Genomic DNA, 17,756 nt, shown 5'->3' with positions numbered 1-17,756 from the left:
CTATACATACATACATACATACATATATATATATATAAAGGGGTTCATCCCCCACCCCATAGGTCCATCCCCTTTAGGCCCCCGCTTACGTGGTGGTGACGTGGCGGCCCATCCCCTTGGGGATGAGGCTCTCCATACCGGTTCCTACAAAAAATAACCAAATTTTATATAATATATTATATGTTAAATAAAAAACAAATATTTATCAACACTCGCATTTAAATTTAAAGAGTTAAATGCCATTTTAGTGCTTGTGGTTTAGGCCATTTTGCCAGTTTAGTCAAAATGTTTCATTTTTCGCTTGTATGAGAAATTAGAAGTAAGTTGTATTATTTTTACTTTTAAATATTTAGAAGCTATTATGATGTTACATTTTCGTTTCTATCATTAACAATGTATTCGATTCGATGTAGGGAAAATTCGAGTTATTGCGAACAAATGCCATTTTTGTGGAGTATGTGAATGCTCGACTACATGCCCAGTGGAAATGCACCCGAGGTAAATGGAGTGAACATTGGAAGAAGAATGGAGGGAAAAACAATCCGCAGCTAGCAAGATCTAAAAGGAAATCTGATTGCTCGATTCAAGAATGGAATCATTTGTGCGACTATTGGGAGTTAGAAAAAACTAAGGTATGCTATTTTTTTTACAAATCCAATACATATACGTGAATTATTTTCTTAATTTTCGGGTCTGACATGTATGACGATTTTTTATTATTTATAGAAATATAGTGATAAGATGGAAGCTAATAGAGCAAAACAAGTTAATATAAGCAGAGGGGGCTCTCGGTCGATAGCCAATCATACATTTCAAATGGTAAGATTTAGACTTTCGACTCATAGTGCAATATATTATTGATGTTAATGTAGTAGTAGAATTTCATGAGTTTTTCTTAGGCTTATATCTGTTATAAAAAGATTGATTTTACTCTTTTCAGAATAAATCTAATCTTCATTATTATAATTTTTATAATGTTAGATAAACCCGAGACTCAGATGCCGCCTAGCCCGTTAGAACTTTATCACAAGCTGCATTTCAATGCCACGAAACAAGGATGGCTAAATGAAAATTCACGTATTGAATATGTAAGTATCTTCTAGTTAAAAACTTTTGATTGTGATTTTTTTGTCAAATATATATTCGGCGTTGCTACTAGTTTTAAATACTATTCTCTTACCTTTTATTATGATAGGAAAACATCATTGAACATAAGCAGGCAGCCTTGGATGAATTAAATTCAAAAGGAATAACAATTACCGCTACTATGGAGCATCAACTTGAGAAAGAAGCCATAAAAAGTGTTTGTGGAAGGAAGAAAACAATACAATCAGCATGGGAGGTTGGTGTTGGGCCCGTGTTGAGGAAAAAAGATAGTTGGATGAAATCGGTAGCTGAATCATCTCAACGAGACTCAAGTGAGAACGAAAGTCTGAGAAATAAGGTTATTGCACTCGAGCGAAACAGAAACGAGATAAGGAGAAATATGAAAGAATGTTTGAGTTCATTGGCACAAAGTTTCCAGACTTTGAAAGCACAATACCCATAGATGCGAGTGATGAAGCTGTTAGTGATAATACAATTTAGGTAGTTAGTTATGATGATTATTATCTTTTTTCATCTAGTACTCTTTCAAACTTTAGAACCGATTATTTGGTGTTATTTTGCTTGGTTATTGTTATGACATTAGTGCTTGAATGTATTAGGATTTTGGGAAGCAAAAGGCAAATTTATGAATTATATTACTGTAATTTAGTGACTGTATTTTAATATATAAACTAAAAAAATAGTCATTGCAAAACATATTAGAGACTGATTTAGAAGACTGATTTTCAGACCCCTAAATAAATATATTAGAGACTGAACATGAATGTTATCTTAGACTGATTATTAGACTCCACAAGTACATATTAGAGACTAAAATAACATAGTATCCGATATTAATTTTTAGTCACTAAATTTGCCATATTAACGACTGAAATCGAGTCGTACCTGGGACTAATTCCCGGTCTTTAAAACAGTTTATTGCAGACTAATTTGATATGGAATGATGATGTAATGAAACCAATAGGGACTATATATACTTGTTTAGATAACTAATTTTCAGTCCCTAAAGTTACACAGAGGGACAGAAATATCATAGTATCTGAGACTGATTTGCAGTCATTGAAGATATGTTTTAGGGACTAAAATGATGTGGTACCAGTGCCAAATTAAGGACTGAACTTTTATGCATCGGAGACTGACTGTTAGTACCTGATGGTGTCATACAATGGGGACTGATTTTCAGTTACTAAAACCACTATTTAGGACTAGGTATCTGGCACTGACTGGGGACTGGCATATCAGTCCCTGAAAACCATTAGGTACTGATTAGGGAGCATCAAAGACTGATTTTTTAGTCCCGAATGCCCGTCTTTTTTGTAGTGTTGTTTGTGGGTGATATGGGGTTGCAACACGATGGTGGATGCCATAATGTTTTAGTAGTTTGCCAAATTGAAAATGTTTGAAATGAGAACCCCCATCGCTTATGATAGCACGAGGAATTCCATGTCTTGACAAAATGTTTGAACGAACAAAATTGCAAACTACCTTATGATCATTGGTTCTTGTGGCTATGGCTTCTATCCACTTAGATACATAATCTACAGCCACAAGAATGTAAAGATGACCACACGAGTTTGGGAAGGGACCCATAAAATCGATGCCCCAAACATCAAAGATTTCCACCACAAGGATGGGGTTAAGAGGCATCTCATCTCGTTTGGTTATGCACCAACTTGTTGACAACGATGACATTGTTTAGCATATTCAAAGGAATCATGAAAAATTGAAGGCCAATACAAACCACAATCTAAAACCTTATGACCTGTTTTTCGACCACTGAAATGGCCTCCGCATGCAAATGAATGCGCATGTGCCAAGACACTTGGAACCTCTTCTCCAGGAATGCACCTGCGGATAATTTGATCTGCACCAACTTTAAATAAATCAGGCTCATCCCATATATAGTACTTTGCTTGGGCCTTGAACCGGCTCGCTCTTCTTGATGTCCAAAACTCGGGAATCTTACCTGCAGCCAAATAATTCCCAAAATCAGCATACCAAGGAATTTTAGAAACAACAAATAAATGTTCATCCGGAAATTTGTCATTGATTTCTCTTGTATCTTCATCCTTGATTTCAGGGATTCTTGACAAATGGTCAGCAACAACATTATCACAACCTTTCTTGTCCTTGACTTCAAAGTCAAATTCTTGCAACAATAGCACCCACCTTATCAATCTCGGTTTGGCATCTTTCTTTTCCATTAGATAACGAATTGCACTATGGTCAGAAAATATAATCACCTTGCTACCCCAAATGTACGATCGAAACTTATCCAAAGCATAAACAACAGCTAGTAATTCCTTTTCGGTGGTTGTGTAATTAAGTTGGGCATCGGAAAGGGTTTTACTAGCATAATAGATTGCAACGGGCTTTTTGTTCACTCGTTGCCCTAGGACAGCTCCAATTGCATGGTCACTCGCGTCACACATGATTTCAAAAGGCAAGGACCAATCGAGCGATTGCAAAATAGGAGCTTCAACTAGGTGTTGTTTTAATGCATTGAAGGACTTAAGACATGCTTCATCAAAAACAAATGGTGCATCTTTTTGCAATAAATTACATAACGGTTTTGAAATTGCACTAAAGTCTTTGATGAATCGTCTATAAAAACCCGCATGTCCTAAGAATGATCGTACGCACTTCACATTTGTTGGTGGGGGAAGAGTAGAGATGACTTGTATCTTGGCCCGGTCTACCTCGATTCCTCTTTGAGATATCACATGACCTAATACAATTCCCTCTTGAACCATGAAATGGCTCTTCTCCCAACTCAACACAAGGTTTGTCTCGGTGCATCTTTTTAAAACCTTTTCTAATTCACCAAGACAAGTCTCAAAAGTATGACCAAATATCGAAAAATCATCCATAAAAATCTCTAAAGACTCCCCCACCATATCGGAGAATATGCTCATCATACATCGTTGGAATGTGGCGGGGGAATTACACAAACCGAACGGCATTCGCCTGAATGCGAAAGTGCCGTACGGGCATGTGAATGTAGTCTTTTGTTGATCTTCCGGGTGAATCGCTATTTGGTTATACCCGGAATAGCCATCCAAAAAGCAATAGAATTTCTGACCTGATAGCTTCTCAACAATTTGATCAATGAATGGAAGTGGGAAGTGATCTTTAGATGTTGTTGCATTCAATTTTCTATAGTCAATGCAAACACGCCACCCGGTTATGGGCCGAGTGGCGATTTGCTCACCATCCTCACTCTTAACAACTTGAATACCTGATTTCTTTGGAACGGTTTGAGTTGGACTAACCCATGTGCTATCGGTGATTGGGTAGATTATACCCGCATCTAACCATTTAAGAACTTCTTTTTTACCAACTTCACGCATATTTGGGTTGAGTCGCCTTTGAGCATCCCGACTTGGTTTGGTATTTGGATCAGTGATGATCTTATGCATCACTATAGAGGGTTAAATTCCTTTCAAATCAGCTATGGTCCATCCAATAGCCGATTTGTGCTTTGACAATACTTCCACTAATGCATGTTCTTGCTCGGGTTGCAAGTTTGAAGCAATAATCACCGGTAAAGTTTGCCCTTCGCCCAAAAATGCATACTTCAAGTGTTTAGGCAACTCTTTTAACTCTACCTTTGGTGATTCTTCAAGAGATGGCTTGAGCTTTGAATCAATATGCTCAGGAAGGCTTTCTACTTGCAAGGTCCATGGTGGCCTCCCATCTTCAATTGCCATAACTGCTTCCGGGCATTCCTCATCCATCATGCTTCTAATTTCTTCCAAAGCATCCCTGTCATAAACAAAATTCTTTTCTTTGGTGTTGTTATCCTCCTCTACACATGAAGTGTAAGTTTGGACACAACCATCAATGACATCCGCTACAAAACAATCACTTTCAACAGATGGGTTAGTAACATTAGCAAACACATTTAATCTCAATTTCCTATTCCCAAAAGTGAGGTCCACTGTCCCATCCCTACAACCAACTTGAGCATTGGCTGTAGCCAAGAAAGGTCTTCCCAGAATCACATTAGCTTGTTTATCTATGTGTTTTGATGTAGAATCAAGCACTAAGAAATCGACGGGATAATAAAAGTCTTGAATTTTCACAATTACATCATGTAGCATTCCTCTAGGGAGCTTAGGTGATAAATCAGCCATTACCACAGTAATGTCAGTTTGTTTAAGTGGACCAAAGTCATGTTGGTCATATAAACTCCCTGGGAGAATGCTAACACTTGCTCCCAAATCTAACAGTGCTCGTTCAATGCCAACATCACCCACTTGGATGGAGATGAGGGGTGCCCCGGGATCCTTAAGTTTTTGTGGGAGAGAATTTGATAAAATTGCACTTACATTAGCTGTCAAATCAAGTTTCTTTGGTAATTTATGTTGTCTTTTCTGAGTACATAAATCTTTCAAAAATTTTGCATAGGATGGGATTTGACGAATTGCATCAATTAAAGGCAAATTTATTTTCACTTGACGAAAAGTTTCCCACATTTCTTCAGCTTGGGGCCCCTTTTTCCCAAAGGATGATGTTTTTGATGAACTTACTAAAGCAGAGGGATATGGGACGGTATTAGCCTCCATGCCCTTATCCATTGCCTTAATTGATTCTTTGTTCAAAACATTTTGGTTTGTTAAGCTTTCAGGAATTTTGTTGGGTTGGACATTAGTGGAGTTTGAATCAATTTCATGATCACTTTCAGGTTCATCACTAACATCCTCCACTATACCTTCAACAAGTTGTGGTGAAAATTCATCGTTGTTCTTATAAGACTTACCACTTCTAAGGATACATACCTCATTGATGTGTGCATTTTTGTTGCTCTTTGATGATGATCCTTGATGTTGTGGATTGATTGTTGTGTCACTTGGAAGCTTTCGCGGTCATCTTATAGCTACTTCTTCTGCTAGTTGACCAACTTGTTGGGTTAAAGATCCTACGGTCTTACCTTGAACTTCTTGTTCTTGCACCACCCCTTTCAAGATTCCTAAAATCTCATCTAACTTGGTTGAACCTTCATTGTTTGCATTTCCTTGTGACGAACTTGCTTGGCCTTGATTTTGATTTTGATTTTGACTTTGACCTTGTTGGTAATTTCTTGAGTACCCTTGTTGTTGAGGTATTCCTTGTTGGTACCCACCTTGATTGAAGCCTTGATTGAATTGCCCCCTTTGATAGTTACCTTGAAAGTTTTGTTGACGGGGCTGAAATTGTTGTTGTCCACCTTGTTGACTTGATCCTTGAAAGTTAGGATTCATTAGATTAGCGGGGTTGCCATATCGGAAATTTGGATGATTCTGCAATCCGGGATGATACGTGTTAGAATTCATATTCCTTTCCCCATGTACTTGATTAACTTCTTCACTACTTCCAAAATTCATAGGGCAATCAAAAGCAACATGCCCCATATCTCCACATATTTCACATAACTCTTGTACCTGCGAAACAAGAGAAACATCCCTTCCCATCTTTTGGCAGATCATATCAATTTTCTTTTCTAATGCATCAAACCTCTCATTACTAGGTTGGTCATTTACAACTTTAATTTGGTGTGGTTTAACACTTCGATCAGCGGAAGCTTGAGTTTTTAAACCTTTACTTAAAGTTTCTAAAAAGTTCCATTCATAATTCTCATCATGAGTCAAAAAGGTTCCACTGCTACATGCAAAGACAACTTTTTGATCCTCGGTAACTAAACCATCATAAAAATTTTTGACCAAATCCCATTTAGGGATGTCATGATGAGGACACATTCTAAACATCTCATTAAAACGTTTGAAGGCTTCATGAAATGTTTCCCCAACATGTTGACTAAAAGATTTGATAGCATTTCGAGCTTCACTAGTTTTACTCATCGGATAGTATTCCTCAAGAAAAGTTCTTTGCATTTCATCCCATGTTCGAATACTATCGGATGGTAAAGTTGAAAACCATTGTTTAGCACTATCCTTGAGTGAAAATTGAAAAACACGTAATTTTACCTCGTCGGGTGTAAAGCCTTGTTTCCCAATGGTGCTACATATTGTTGCATAGTCAATCAAATGTGTGTAAGGCTCGTCTGATGCAACTCCCCTAAAGGTTGGTAAAATAGCCAAGTACTGAGGCCGGATTTCAAATACTCTCCCATTTAAAACCGGTGTAACAATTGGAGATGGGTTTCTAAAGATCGTCGGCCTGAAATGAGTGTCTACTCCGGGTAGTGGTGGGTCACCTTCGCCACCTGCCATATTTGTGCTTTCGGTATCACTTCCTTCCGAATCAGAAATGTCTGAAGAAATTGGGCTTGAAGTCAAGCTTGCTCTATGGACAACTCAGTTATGTCTTGCAAATCTTTCTATCTCTGGTTCAAATACTAACGGTGATGATCTTCCAGATAATCTAGTATGCATCCATCAAACCTATTACCTGCACAATCAACACACCTCGCGTAACCGTGAATAAAAAGTAGCAATCTTTATGATGTTTTTGGATTTTGGAATTTTTTAAACAGAAAATTAAAACAAATCAACTAAAATAAACACTAAGCGTAGAAACTCCCCGGCAACGGCGCCAAAATTTGATCGGCGTTGATGTACCGATCAAAGATAGAGAGAATTGTTTTCCTAAATACCTTAATTTAGTTAGGGCAAGTAGGGTCTCGAACCACGAAGAGCTTTTGGTTAGTGTTTAGACTCAATTGATTCATGAACATAATGTAAACTTGATTCTTTGATTGAGTTGTTTAAATTAAGTAATTCGCAAAAGTAAAACTTAAAGTGATTTTATCACAAGTAATTAAGAGATGGTCACACCAAGGATCGGGTTGCACATTCAATAAACAATCTAATTCAATAGCACATTAATCACTATATAGACATAGTGAAGTTTACCACATTCACACATTGGATAATCAATAGACTCTTCAATCAAACAACAACTCTTTTAACGATTCTAGACCGAATAATTTATGTTGTAGGATGAGGTTATTATCAATTATCAAAACACTATCCGACGCTATCAATCAAAACACCTTGTTCTCTAATGATAAACACCAAATAGAAGAAACAATGTTGTGAAGTGTTCAAAATAGTACATTGTTCAACATTGAAACATGATAAACACATGAAATCACAAAGAAAATGTCAAGTACTTAACAAATCAAAGCAAATCCATGTCAAATGTACTTACAATTCAGATTGAATACTAAATGAGATCAAACCCTAGACCTTGATGCAACCATGAATGATTTAGCTACTCATGATGGTGTGAAATGATGATGAAGTGTGGAATTCGGAAGTGAAAGACATGATTAGGATGATAGAAAGGCTTTGTCACTCAAGATTCTTCTTCCTTGGTCGTCCCTTGGCACTTCCTTGTGTTGAATGTCGAGATCCTTGGTCAAAACATCATAGAAAAACATCAAAAACCGTCTGGAACCGTTTTTGTTCGTTTGCAGGAATAGGGCTACGCTCAGGAGAGTAGGGCTACGGCCTCTCTAAAGTCCATTTTCCTGAATCTTTAAAATTCCCATGCAATACACCCAAATATCAAATTTGAGTGGGAGTAGGGCTATGTCTATGCTTGTCTTTGCTTTGTTTCCATCCTTGTGTACATGTAAAGCTCCAACAAATCATGATATCTTTGCTGCAAACCTAAACAACCAAAATACACACAAAGTTACCATATTCCAAGCATAATTCCAAGTGAAAACATACAAAATCATGACAAATTAGACCATCCAACCATAACACATCACTCCAGCATTTATATAGCCGAATAGGGGCGCAGGTTAAGTAGGGCGGGAGGGGGTGGCCGATCCCCTGAACTTTTCGCTTAGTAGTGGAGAGTGTGTAGTTTTCGTATAGAAATTTTTGAGTATATACGTTTTCAACCCCCCGGTTCTATAGAAATTTTTGGGTATATACGTTTTCGACCCCTCCGATGAAAATTTCAAGCTTCGCCATTGTGGCTGAAAACACACGTTGATTTCCTAATATAAGTATGCTAGATTACGCATGTTCGGTATTAAAATAGAACCGGAGCATTCAAGGTATTACATTCTTCTATAAACATTAAAAAAAATTGACCTTCATTACAGATATAAATGGATGTACATTTGGTGATACTTACCACCAATTCATCAGGTCCTAATTCCCATTCATCAGGACCTAATTCCCATTTTTTCTTGAGCCTTTTAACAGCAACAGCAATTCCAACACCTTCTTTTGAAGGGGCTAATGTATTATGCTCAACCCAACCTAAGAACACCTCTCCGGTACATCCCCAACCCAATAACAAATCTGGACTGAACTCTCTTGTAGCTGTTGGCCCGACACGATCTTTGATCTCTAGAACGTGATAAACAAACTTGTATAACTTGAATAAAAATCGAAACACAATCTGAATGTGTGTATATGTACAACTGATTTCGAATGAGAGTGTATATTTCAAATGAAATCAAATGACCCTTATTTATAGTTTTCCAACGGGTGCGACTAATAGACGTGTCTCTTCGTGAATAGACGTGTCTCTTGAATATGTGGTTGAGAATTAACATGAAGGGGTACGTTGATTTGTAGCCACAAACTTGAACCGGTGCCACCCTTTCTTTTTCTCCTTTGGCCGATCGGTGTGTGGTGTAGGTCGATTTTAGGAGGGTAGTTACAATGTTTCCTTTTGACAACTTCAGACCTTGTACTTTGTAACCGCCATCTAAATAACTATTAACTATATACACAATAACCCTTGTACTTAAGGATGTGTAGAGATTAAGGATTTCATTCACCCCCCTAATCTTGAACATCCTTGAGTTGTAGATCTTGAACTCCGAGTAGCTTTATCATCTCGAGTCTCCTGGGTATCTAACACTTCACATGTATCTTCTTATTCACGAACCTTGCTCCTCACGAACTTGCTTCACACCAACTTGCTTCACACGAACATTTTGCTTCACACTTGTCTTGACCGCACTTGATTTGTATCACACGAATCTTTTCTTGTGTAGTTGTCTCAACACGAACTTCACCCGGTCGTGATTGACTTGCCCACTATCATATCACATGACTTGACTCGCATAGATTTTGGATAACCTAACTCACTTAGATTTTTCTTGCGGTTGTATCACACAACAATTACTTCTTCTGACCCAGTCACAGGATACGCGCGTCTTCTCCTTGATTTATCTTCTTCACGGTTGTCTCTCACAACGAGTTCTTCATTATTGATTGCTTCCCTCACGGATTCTTCGCTTTGATCCGATCCACTCACTGGACTGTTTTGTTATACCTTTCACAGGTTATCTCCGCATCACACGGTTCTTCCCCTTGATCGTATCACACGACCAAGTTTCACGTTTCTATTTCTCTTCAGCGTCTAGCACATCAGAAGTGCCGGTTCATCATTATCTTCTTCTATTTCGACCAATAGTGTCTCACTTTCTTTGGTTTTCTTGGTTGGGCATTCATAGGCATAGTGCCCAAGTTTCTCACATCTGTAGCAAGTGATTTTCGACTTATCTCTCATAGTCGGTGTCTCTTGCTTGCTATCATCACTTTGTGGTTTGTCGGTTCCTTCCGACTCGTAAGAGGTGTGCCCTTCACCCCTATGTTGATAATTTCCTCTCCCTCGGCCTCGTGACGGACGGAATCTCCCTCGTCCATGATTTCCAACATGTTGTCCATGACCCGCATACAGGAGTTCTTCTATATTGTTCACGGGGCTTTCCTTTTTCTTCAACTTTAACCTTTCTTCATACGTTTTTAATCTTCCGACCGCTTCTTCTAGCGTCATAGTTTCTAGATCGGAGTATTGTTCCATGGAGACAACGATTTGAGTAAACTTATCTGGTATGCCATTTAGGAGTTTGCGTACTAGAGTCGGTTGACTCAATGTCGTTCCTACTTCAGTTGCCCGGGTAACGATACTATTAATCTTTGCGGTAAACGAATCAATAGTGTCGTCATCCTTCATTTGCAACAATTCAAATTTTGATAATAGCGTGTGCATATGCGCCTTTTGTACCCGATCAACACCAATGTGTCTTACCTTTAGATTATCCCAAATTTCCTTTGCAGTCTTACAACTTGCAACTTGCAATACAACATCTTATGGTATTGCTTGAAACAAATATGCAATTGCAGACTTATCTTTCTTAGTGTCTACCGTTGCATTTTCTGCCGGTTCAATCGTTTCCGATAAACCATTTGCTTCAAGAATCGTCTTGATACGAATAGCCCAAACCGTATAGTTTGTTGGTTTCAGAATCGGACACTGAAATTGGGAAAGAGAACTTCCTTCCTTCTGTATTATTATCGGATTTTGTCTGGATGTTCCTGACATGACTTCTTGCCGAACAATCTTCACCTTTACTAAACTTTTACTTTCTTGGTTTCAATAAATCTCAAACCCACGATTACCCGAATCGTGTAACAATCAAACAATCAACAATCTAATTCGCACTAAACCCCGGAATCAACAATCCTAGATTCCTAACCAATAACCCGGTTCAACCGTATCACCCTAGAACCGAACCCTTAAACAAAATTCTGAATTGAAACTTGCGAATTGAAAACGAAATTGAAACCTGATCTCCAATTCCCTGTGATGCCTTACGATTCCCACGCCTAGAGCCTGATGCTCTAGAGCCTGATGCTCTAGAGCCTGATGCTCTAGAGCCTGATGCTCTAGAGCCTGATGCTCTAGAGCCTGATGCTCTGATACCAATTGTTGGCCCGACACGATCTTTGATCTCTAGAACGTGATAAATAAACTTGTATAACTTGAATAAAAATCGAAACACAATCTGAATGTGTGTATATGTACAACTGATTTCGAATGAGAGTGTATATTTCAAATGAAATCAAATGACCCTTATTTATAGTTTTCCAACGGGTGCGACTAATAGACGTGTCTCTTCGTGAATAGACGTGTCTCTTGAATATGTGGTTGAGAATTAACATGAAGGGGTACGTTGATTTGTAGCCACAAACTTGAATCGGTGCCACCCTTTCTTTTTCTCCTTTGGCCGATCGGTGTGTGGTGTAGGAGAGACACACCCCTTCGATTTTAGGAGGGTAGTTACAATGTTTCCTTTTGACAACTTCAGACCTTGTACTTTGTAACCGCCATCTAAATAACTATTAACTATATACACAATAACCCTTGTACTTAAGGATGTGTAGAGATTAAGGATTTCAGTAGCTTTTCTCAAATCACCAAACCCAAATTCTTTAAGAGTTGGGCTCGGACTTTCGAGATCCGTAGGACCTTCTTTCATCTCTGAAAACATATTGTTGCCCTTGCTATTACTTGATAACTTTGAATCACCTTGGACTGAAATAGATGAATATTGAGTACAAAAAGATAATATAAAGTAAAGGTTTATAAAACATAAAACATCATAAAAGGCACATAAGATTGATATGATGTATTTGGTATGGCTAGAATAAGATCAAGAAAATTGTGGAAACAATGAACCAACATACATACGAACACGCAAAAATGTGAAAAAAAAAAAGGTTTTCTCAAAACAACATCAATAAACTTTTGCCTTTTGATTTTGAATGGCATTTCCATTTTTTACATTGATATATGCTAATATATATGCAAGAGGAGCTATATTCAAGAGGAGCTAGAAATACCAGAGTATTCTCCGTTGGAGGTGAAGGGAAGCATACCGATCATCCTACCAAATATTCTTGAGTCTGTAAATTGAACTGAATTATTGAATTTCTCTTGTAGACCTAGTACAGTCTCAAGACTAAACAAAACCTCAGCCATGGTGGGTCGCTGTTTGGGACTGTTGTGCAAACACTTATTTGCAATTCTAACAAATTCCTTCAAACATTTCGGGGATATTTCATTCCTTATATCTGAATCAATTATATGCTTTAATTTCCCTTCTTGGATAGAATCTTGAACCCATGTAACTAAACCCTCATCTAGACTTCTATCCGTTGTACGCTTCCTACACAACACTTCCAACAACACTACCCCAAAAGCATAAACATCAGACTTCCTTGTCAGCTTACCAGTTGCATAATAATTGGGATCCAAATACCCAAAAGTGCCTTTAATAAGTGTGTTGACATAAGTAGATGGTTGATTCGCTGGGCCTATTTTCGATAACCCGAAGTCTGAAATTTTAGCTGCCCAACTTTCATGTAACAATATATTGGAGCTTTTAACGTCACGATGTATAACACCACACTACTACAATATGAAGCATTAGACGGTGTTCAAGATCTTTTTAGACGGTGTTATAATAATAACCCCGTCTTAAAATCAATTCCTCACATGGCCGTTGTGCCAATCCAATTAAAATATTCATCAAAATTTCATATAACCCCGTCTTATGCTTAAACCCCGTCTTAAAATCAATTCCTTACCTTTTAGACGGTGTTCTGCTTAAACCCCGTCTTAAAATCAATTCTTTCTCACCTTTTAGACAGTGTTCCCTTTAAACACCGTCTTATGCTAATATATGCGCTAAATACTCATTCTATCTTAGAAAACAGAAAAACCTAGCCTCCATTCCCCTTCTACTCGCTGCCCCTCCAGCCGCACCACTCGGGCCTCCGCCGTCTCCTCCACCATAAACCCGCCACCGTCTGCGCGTCTCTGTCATCTCCTCCGCCACAAACCCCCACCCTCCGCCGGTATCTTCGTCAGCGACGACATCTTTTCCGGTGAAGGTATCATCATAACTCTTGTAGAATCTCAGTTCATGTCAAATTTGTTTTTGCTTTTATAAGTTTCAAGGTTTAAGCACATTGATATGATATGATAATTTAATAGTTTAGGGTTGATCGTTAAGCAGTTTGTAACAATAATAATGGACTCAGCTGCTTTGCTCTTTGGTGTTCTGCCTAGGCTTTGGAAGGTGGTTCGTTTAATCAGTTATCTAATCTCTATAATTCTTTATGCTTCAATAGATTTGTAGTTTCTTAACAATTTTAATCATATCTTTTAATTGGGCTCTGAAATTAGGTGATATTGTGGAATCCACTGGCCTTTGATTCAGCAGGTAAGTTTCTTATGTACTTTATTATTTATGTGATAAAATTTCGTTTATGGAAAAGTCATAGTATTATTTATTTGATAAAATTTGGTTTATGGAAAAGTCATAGGAGCTAACAAATAACGCACTAGTAACAACACTGGGTCAAAACATTTTTTTTGTATTTGGTTAATTTGTTTTTTATATGTTTCTGCTACAAACTTGTCATTGTATCGGTGTATGTTGTTGCATAAACTTCAGATCCATCTATACTTTCTGCTAATCTGCTTCAAATACTTTGTCATAAACTTGGTTTATCAAAGCGTGAAGCGCACAAAAGCGACAAGGTCTAAAATCAAAGCGCTAAGCGCAAATAGCAAAAGCGGTGGGCTTTTCGTACGTGAGGCGCAAAGTGCTTATATATGTATATTTTATATATATATATATATATATATATATATATATATATATATATATATATATATATATATATATATATATATATCCTATAGGCTTTTAGCATCCCTTACCCAAAATATAGTGATAAATAAGGTTTATATATGATTTAATGTATAAAACATATAATGTACAACCAGTTTAGCTGCATGTATAACACTTTAAGTCACAAAAACACCTTCTGTACAAAAAAGCACACGCCTCAGTGGGATTTTTTCTCCAAAAAAGCTCGCTTTTTGTGCGCTTTCTGTACATAGCTCGCTTTATGTCACACAAGGCGCAGCTCTTTGCGCCTAGGGTCGCTTTGCGCTTAAGCGCGCTTAAGGCGCGCTTTTTTAAACCAAGGTCATAAATTCGTTATCTTTTTTTGTTAACATGATATGATATATGCAGTGCACAAATGAGGAGGAAATTGTTGCTGTGATTGCTCATGAACCCGGTCATTGGAAACTGAATCACACAATATACTCCTCTGTTGGTGTTTAGGTGCGATCCAATCTTTTAATCCTTTTGGGTATACATATTTTATAATATATTATACATCTTTTATGTAATCTTTACACATGCTGGTAGAGTCCAAATGGGTTTTGTTTCATCTCACTAGAAGTTAGATCTTATGGTTAACTTTGAGGAAATATGCTTTTGTGACCACTTTCGTACTTTGTAGATACTTATACTTAGATGTTTGGAGGTTAGAGCCTGTGTAGTGGGGCGCTATGTGCCCCTATAAAGCCCCAATGGGGCCCACAACACCATGACGAAGGGCGTTATGAGGCCAAAAAATGGGGGGAACACTATATATATGGCGCCGTGATGGGGGGATGATTTAAAAAATGGACCAATAAAAAAAACAAGTGTTTTTTTAATTAATTAATAAACTTGAAAATTAATAATTAGGTAATGATAGGCAGGGGTTTTATGACTACGGGCTCTAGTGATATAACGCCCCATAAAGCCCCTGTGTGACGTGGCACGACACGTGTCGCATAACGCCCCACAAGGGGCTTTATGACTACGGATGGCCTTATACACTTGTAAAGAACTCAAATGATCCGAGTTAGGATCCGAGTTCAACTACACAATGGTTGATGTATATGTGTTTGCTATTTCTAAATTGTTTGAATTTCGTTACTTTTAAATAATAATGTTAATTTATTACAGTGTAAGCAACAAAATGGTGGATGGGAATGCGGCTACATGGTTCTCCAACATATGTTTATCAATTTATTACATCCCTTACATGACTTTGTCAATTTGTATCAAAGCCAATTTTCCGATGAAGTAAGTAAAATATACTTGTTTATCAATTTATTACTTAACTGTTTATTTTTTTTTAAACTTAGAAGGTTTAGATGTATATAACATGTAAATATATACATAGCTTTATTGCCGATGTTGTTATCGATTTTTCTCTTTGCCTTTAGATTTATTCTATAATATTTATAATAACTCTTTCTATCTACTTTTATTTTAGATGTGGCACGACACAAGAGAGACTACAGATAATGAAATAATGTTTTGTTGATGACGTTGATGCCGAAGTTTTTTAGCGAGTTAGGTATTTCGTTAGTTTAGCTTATGTGTAGTTTGTTTTGTATTCACAAATGATTGTAATTTGACGGGTTTATTTCCGAATTGGATGTCTACGGGTTTATTGTGGATTTGAATGTGTATTGTTTTGGTTTGATTTGAAAATGTTCCATTGGTGTATATAAGGTTGATGTATTTTTTTTCCAGCAAATGTATTTTTGAAAAATACGGATTCAGTAAATGTATTTTTTTCAGCACATTATAAGACGGTGTTAAAATGGTATTAAAAGACGGGGTTCACCTATAAATGTTTTGATATTAAAAGACGGGGTTCACAAAGTTTAAGCCGGTGTTCTATAGAACACCGTCTAATAAGAGTTGATTTTAAGCCGGTGTTCAAATAGAACACCGGCTAATAAGAGTTGATTTTAAACCAGTGTGGTTTAAGACGGTGTTGAAAACACCGTCTTAAAACTTATTTCACCCCGTCTAAAGCTCAGTTTTATAGTAGTGCCAGTGTCAATTCCAGTACCAGTGTGCAAGTAGTGTAACCCACGACCGGCACCTATGCAGATGTTGAGTCGTTCAAGCCATGAAAGACGGGAATTGAGCTTATGGAGATGATCATCAAGTGTTCCGTTGGACATGTATTCATAAACAAGTATCATTTCTTTTTCATAATTACAATAACCGACCAAAGACACAAGATTACAGTGGCGTAGCTTAGAAAGCATTTCGACTTCTGCCCAGAACTCTGTTGCCCCTTGATTGGACATGGAATCCAAACGTTTAATGGCAACAACTAAAAAACTTTCTCCAATGATTATCTTGCCTTTGAATACTTTTCCAAAACCTCCACTACCAATTACTAACAATTCATTAAAGTTTTCTGTTGCTGTGGTAATTTCATGAAATTCGAAGTGACGACAATATGGTTGTGAGTATTGTTTGGAGGAAGAAGAGGAGGTGGAAGGTTGAGACTCCTTACCATCACACGCAGCAAACATAGCTATTAACGAAGTAGAAATGGAAATTGAAATGGATGACCATAGATTACAATGAGGTTAAGGATTATACTAAACTTATAGCATTTGGGGTTATCTTCCTAAAAGCATTTGGGGTTATCTTCCTAGAAACATAGGTTTCTGCCGTCCAAGGCATCAACTGAATATTGTTTCTACTGAAAATATAAAAATAAGGTAAAAATTAATTAATATGTTTGTTTAATTCCTTTACCCGGATTTTTTTTTTCTCTAGAAATTCATTTCAAATAAAAACTTTAAGGACAATTACACCAAAATAGCCGGTAAGCGGGCAACAAGCTGCGCCGCTACCCCTTTTTGAATAGCGAAACCTAACCTAGTAAAAACGAAACCCCGATCTCTAGGAGACGAAATGTTGCTGTGAACAACCCGTTGGACCCGTTCAAGAAACCTGATGGCTTCTGGGGCTAGCGAGCCAAAGGTATCAAAGGCAAAAGGGATAAACGAATGCAGATGACACTTGGAGGATTTGAATAATCCCCATAGGAACAGTCCAGACATCAACGAACCCTCTTTGTTCGTTGACAAGCAAATCCCACGAACCCTTAATGAGTCTTCGTTGTGAACAATGCATATGACACTAATCATCATGGACCCTACGAACAGTACAAGTCTTCGTGAAGACTAGGAGTCTTCGTCCATATGGGTCTTCGTGATGA

At 37.6% G+C, this 17,756-nt stretch overlaps 1 protein-coding gene, 2 long non-coding RNA genes and 1 other non-coding gene across 4 annotated transcripts; 3 read left to right on the top strand and 1 right to left on the bottom strand.

Annotated features, from left to right (window-relative positions):
* Positions 1-419: 419 nt before the first annotated feature.
* Positions 420-1,724, top strand: LOC118491702. Its single transcript, XR_004891961.1, has 4 exons — positions 420-632; positions 727-819; positions 982-1,088; positions 1,196-1,724. It is a non-coding gene; the product is annotated as an uncharacterized LOC118491702 (long non-coding RNA).
* A 2,814-nt stretch (positions 1,725-4,538) lies between these two features.
* On the bottom strand, positions 4,539-7,319 carry LOC110932846. Its single transcript, XM_022176101.1, has 2 exons — positions 6,041-7,319; positions 4,539-5,821 (listed from the first exon to the last, which is right to left on the bottom strand). The coding sequence occupies exons 1-2, from the start codon at positions 7,317-7,319 to the stop codon at positions 4,539-4,541; spliced, it is 2,562 nt and encodes an 853-aa protein (XP_022031793.1).
* On the top strand, positions 6,826-6,931 carry LOC118491962. The gene has a single exon (XR_004892407.1). It is a non-coding gene; the product is annotated as a small nucleolar RNA R71 (small nucleolar RNA).
* Positions 7,320-13,591: 6,272 nt separating the features above from the next.
* LOC110934337 lies at positions 13,592-16,210 on the top strand. The gene is made up of 6 exons (XR_004891960.1): positions 13,592-13,763; positions 13,867-13,951; positions 14,059-14,095; positions 14,918-15,010; positions 15,686-15,805; positions 15,999-16,210. It is a non-coding gene; the product is annotated as an uncharacterized LOC110934337 (long non-coding RNA).
* The last annotated feature ends 1,546 nt before the right edge of the window (positions 16,211-17,756 follow it).

The sequence above is a fragment of the Helianthus annuus genome, chromosome 4, assembly GCF_002127325.2.
Source record: "Helianthus annuus cultivar XRQ/B chromosome 4, HanXRQr2.0-SUNRISE, whole genome shotgun sequence".
Lineage (NCBI taxonomy): Eukaryota > Viridiplantae > Streptophyta > Magnoliopsida > Asterales > Asteraceae > Helianthus > Helianthus annuus.
This window is presented reverse-complemented; position numbering and strand designations above follow the sequence as displayed.

Bases quoted from the DNA above. Each gene is read 5' to 3' on its own strand.
- LOC110932846 (XM_022176101.1), bottom strand. From the start codon at position 7,319: ATGGCAGGTGGCGAAGGTGACCCACCACTACCCGGAGTAGACACTCAT. The intron at 5,822-6,040 runs GTAAGACCGTAG...AACTTGTTGAAG, and splicing joins GCAAGAACAAGAAGTTCAAG to GTATAGTGGAGGATGTTAGT.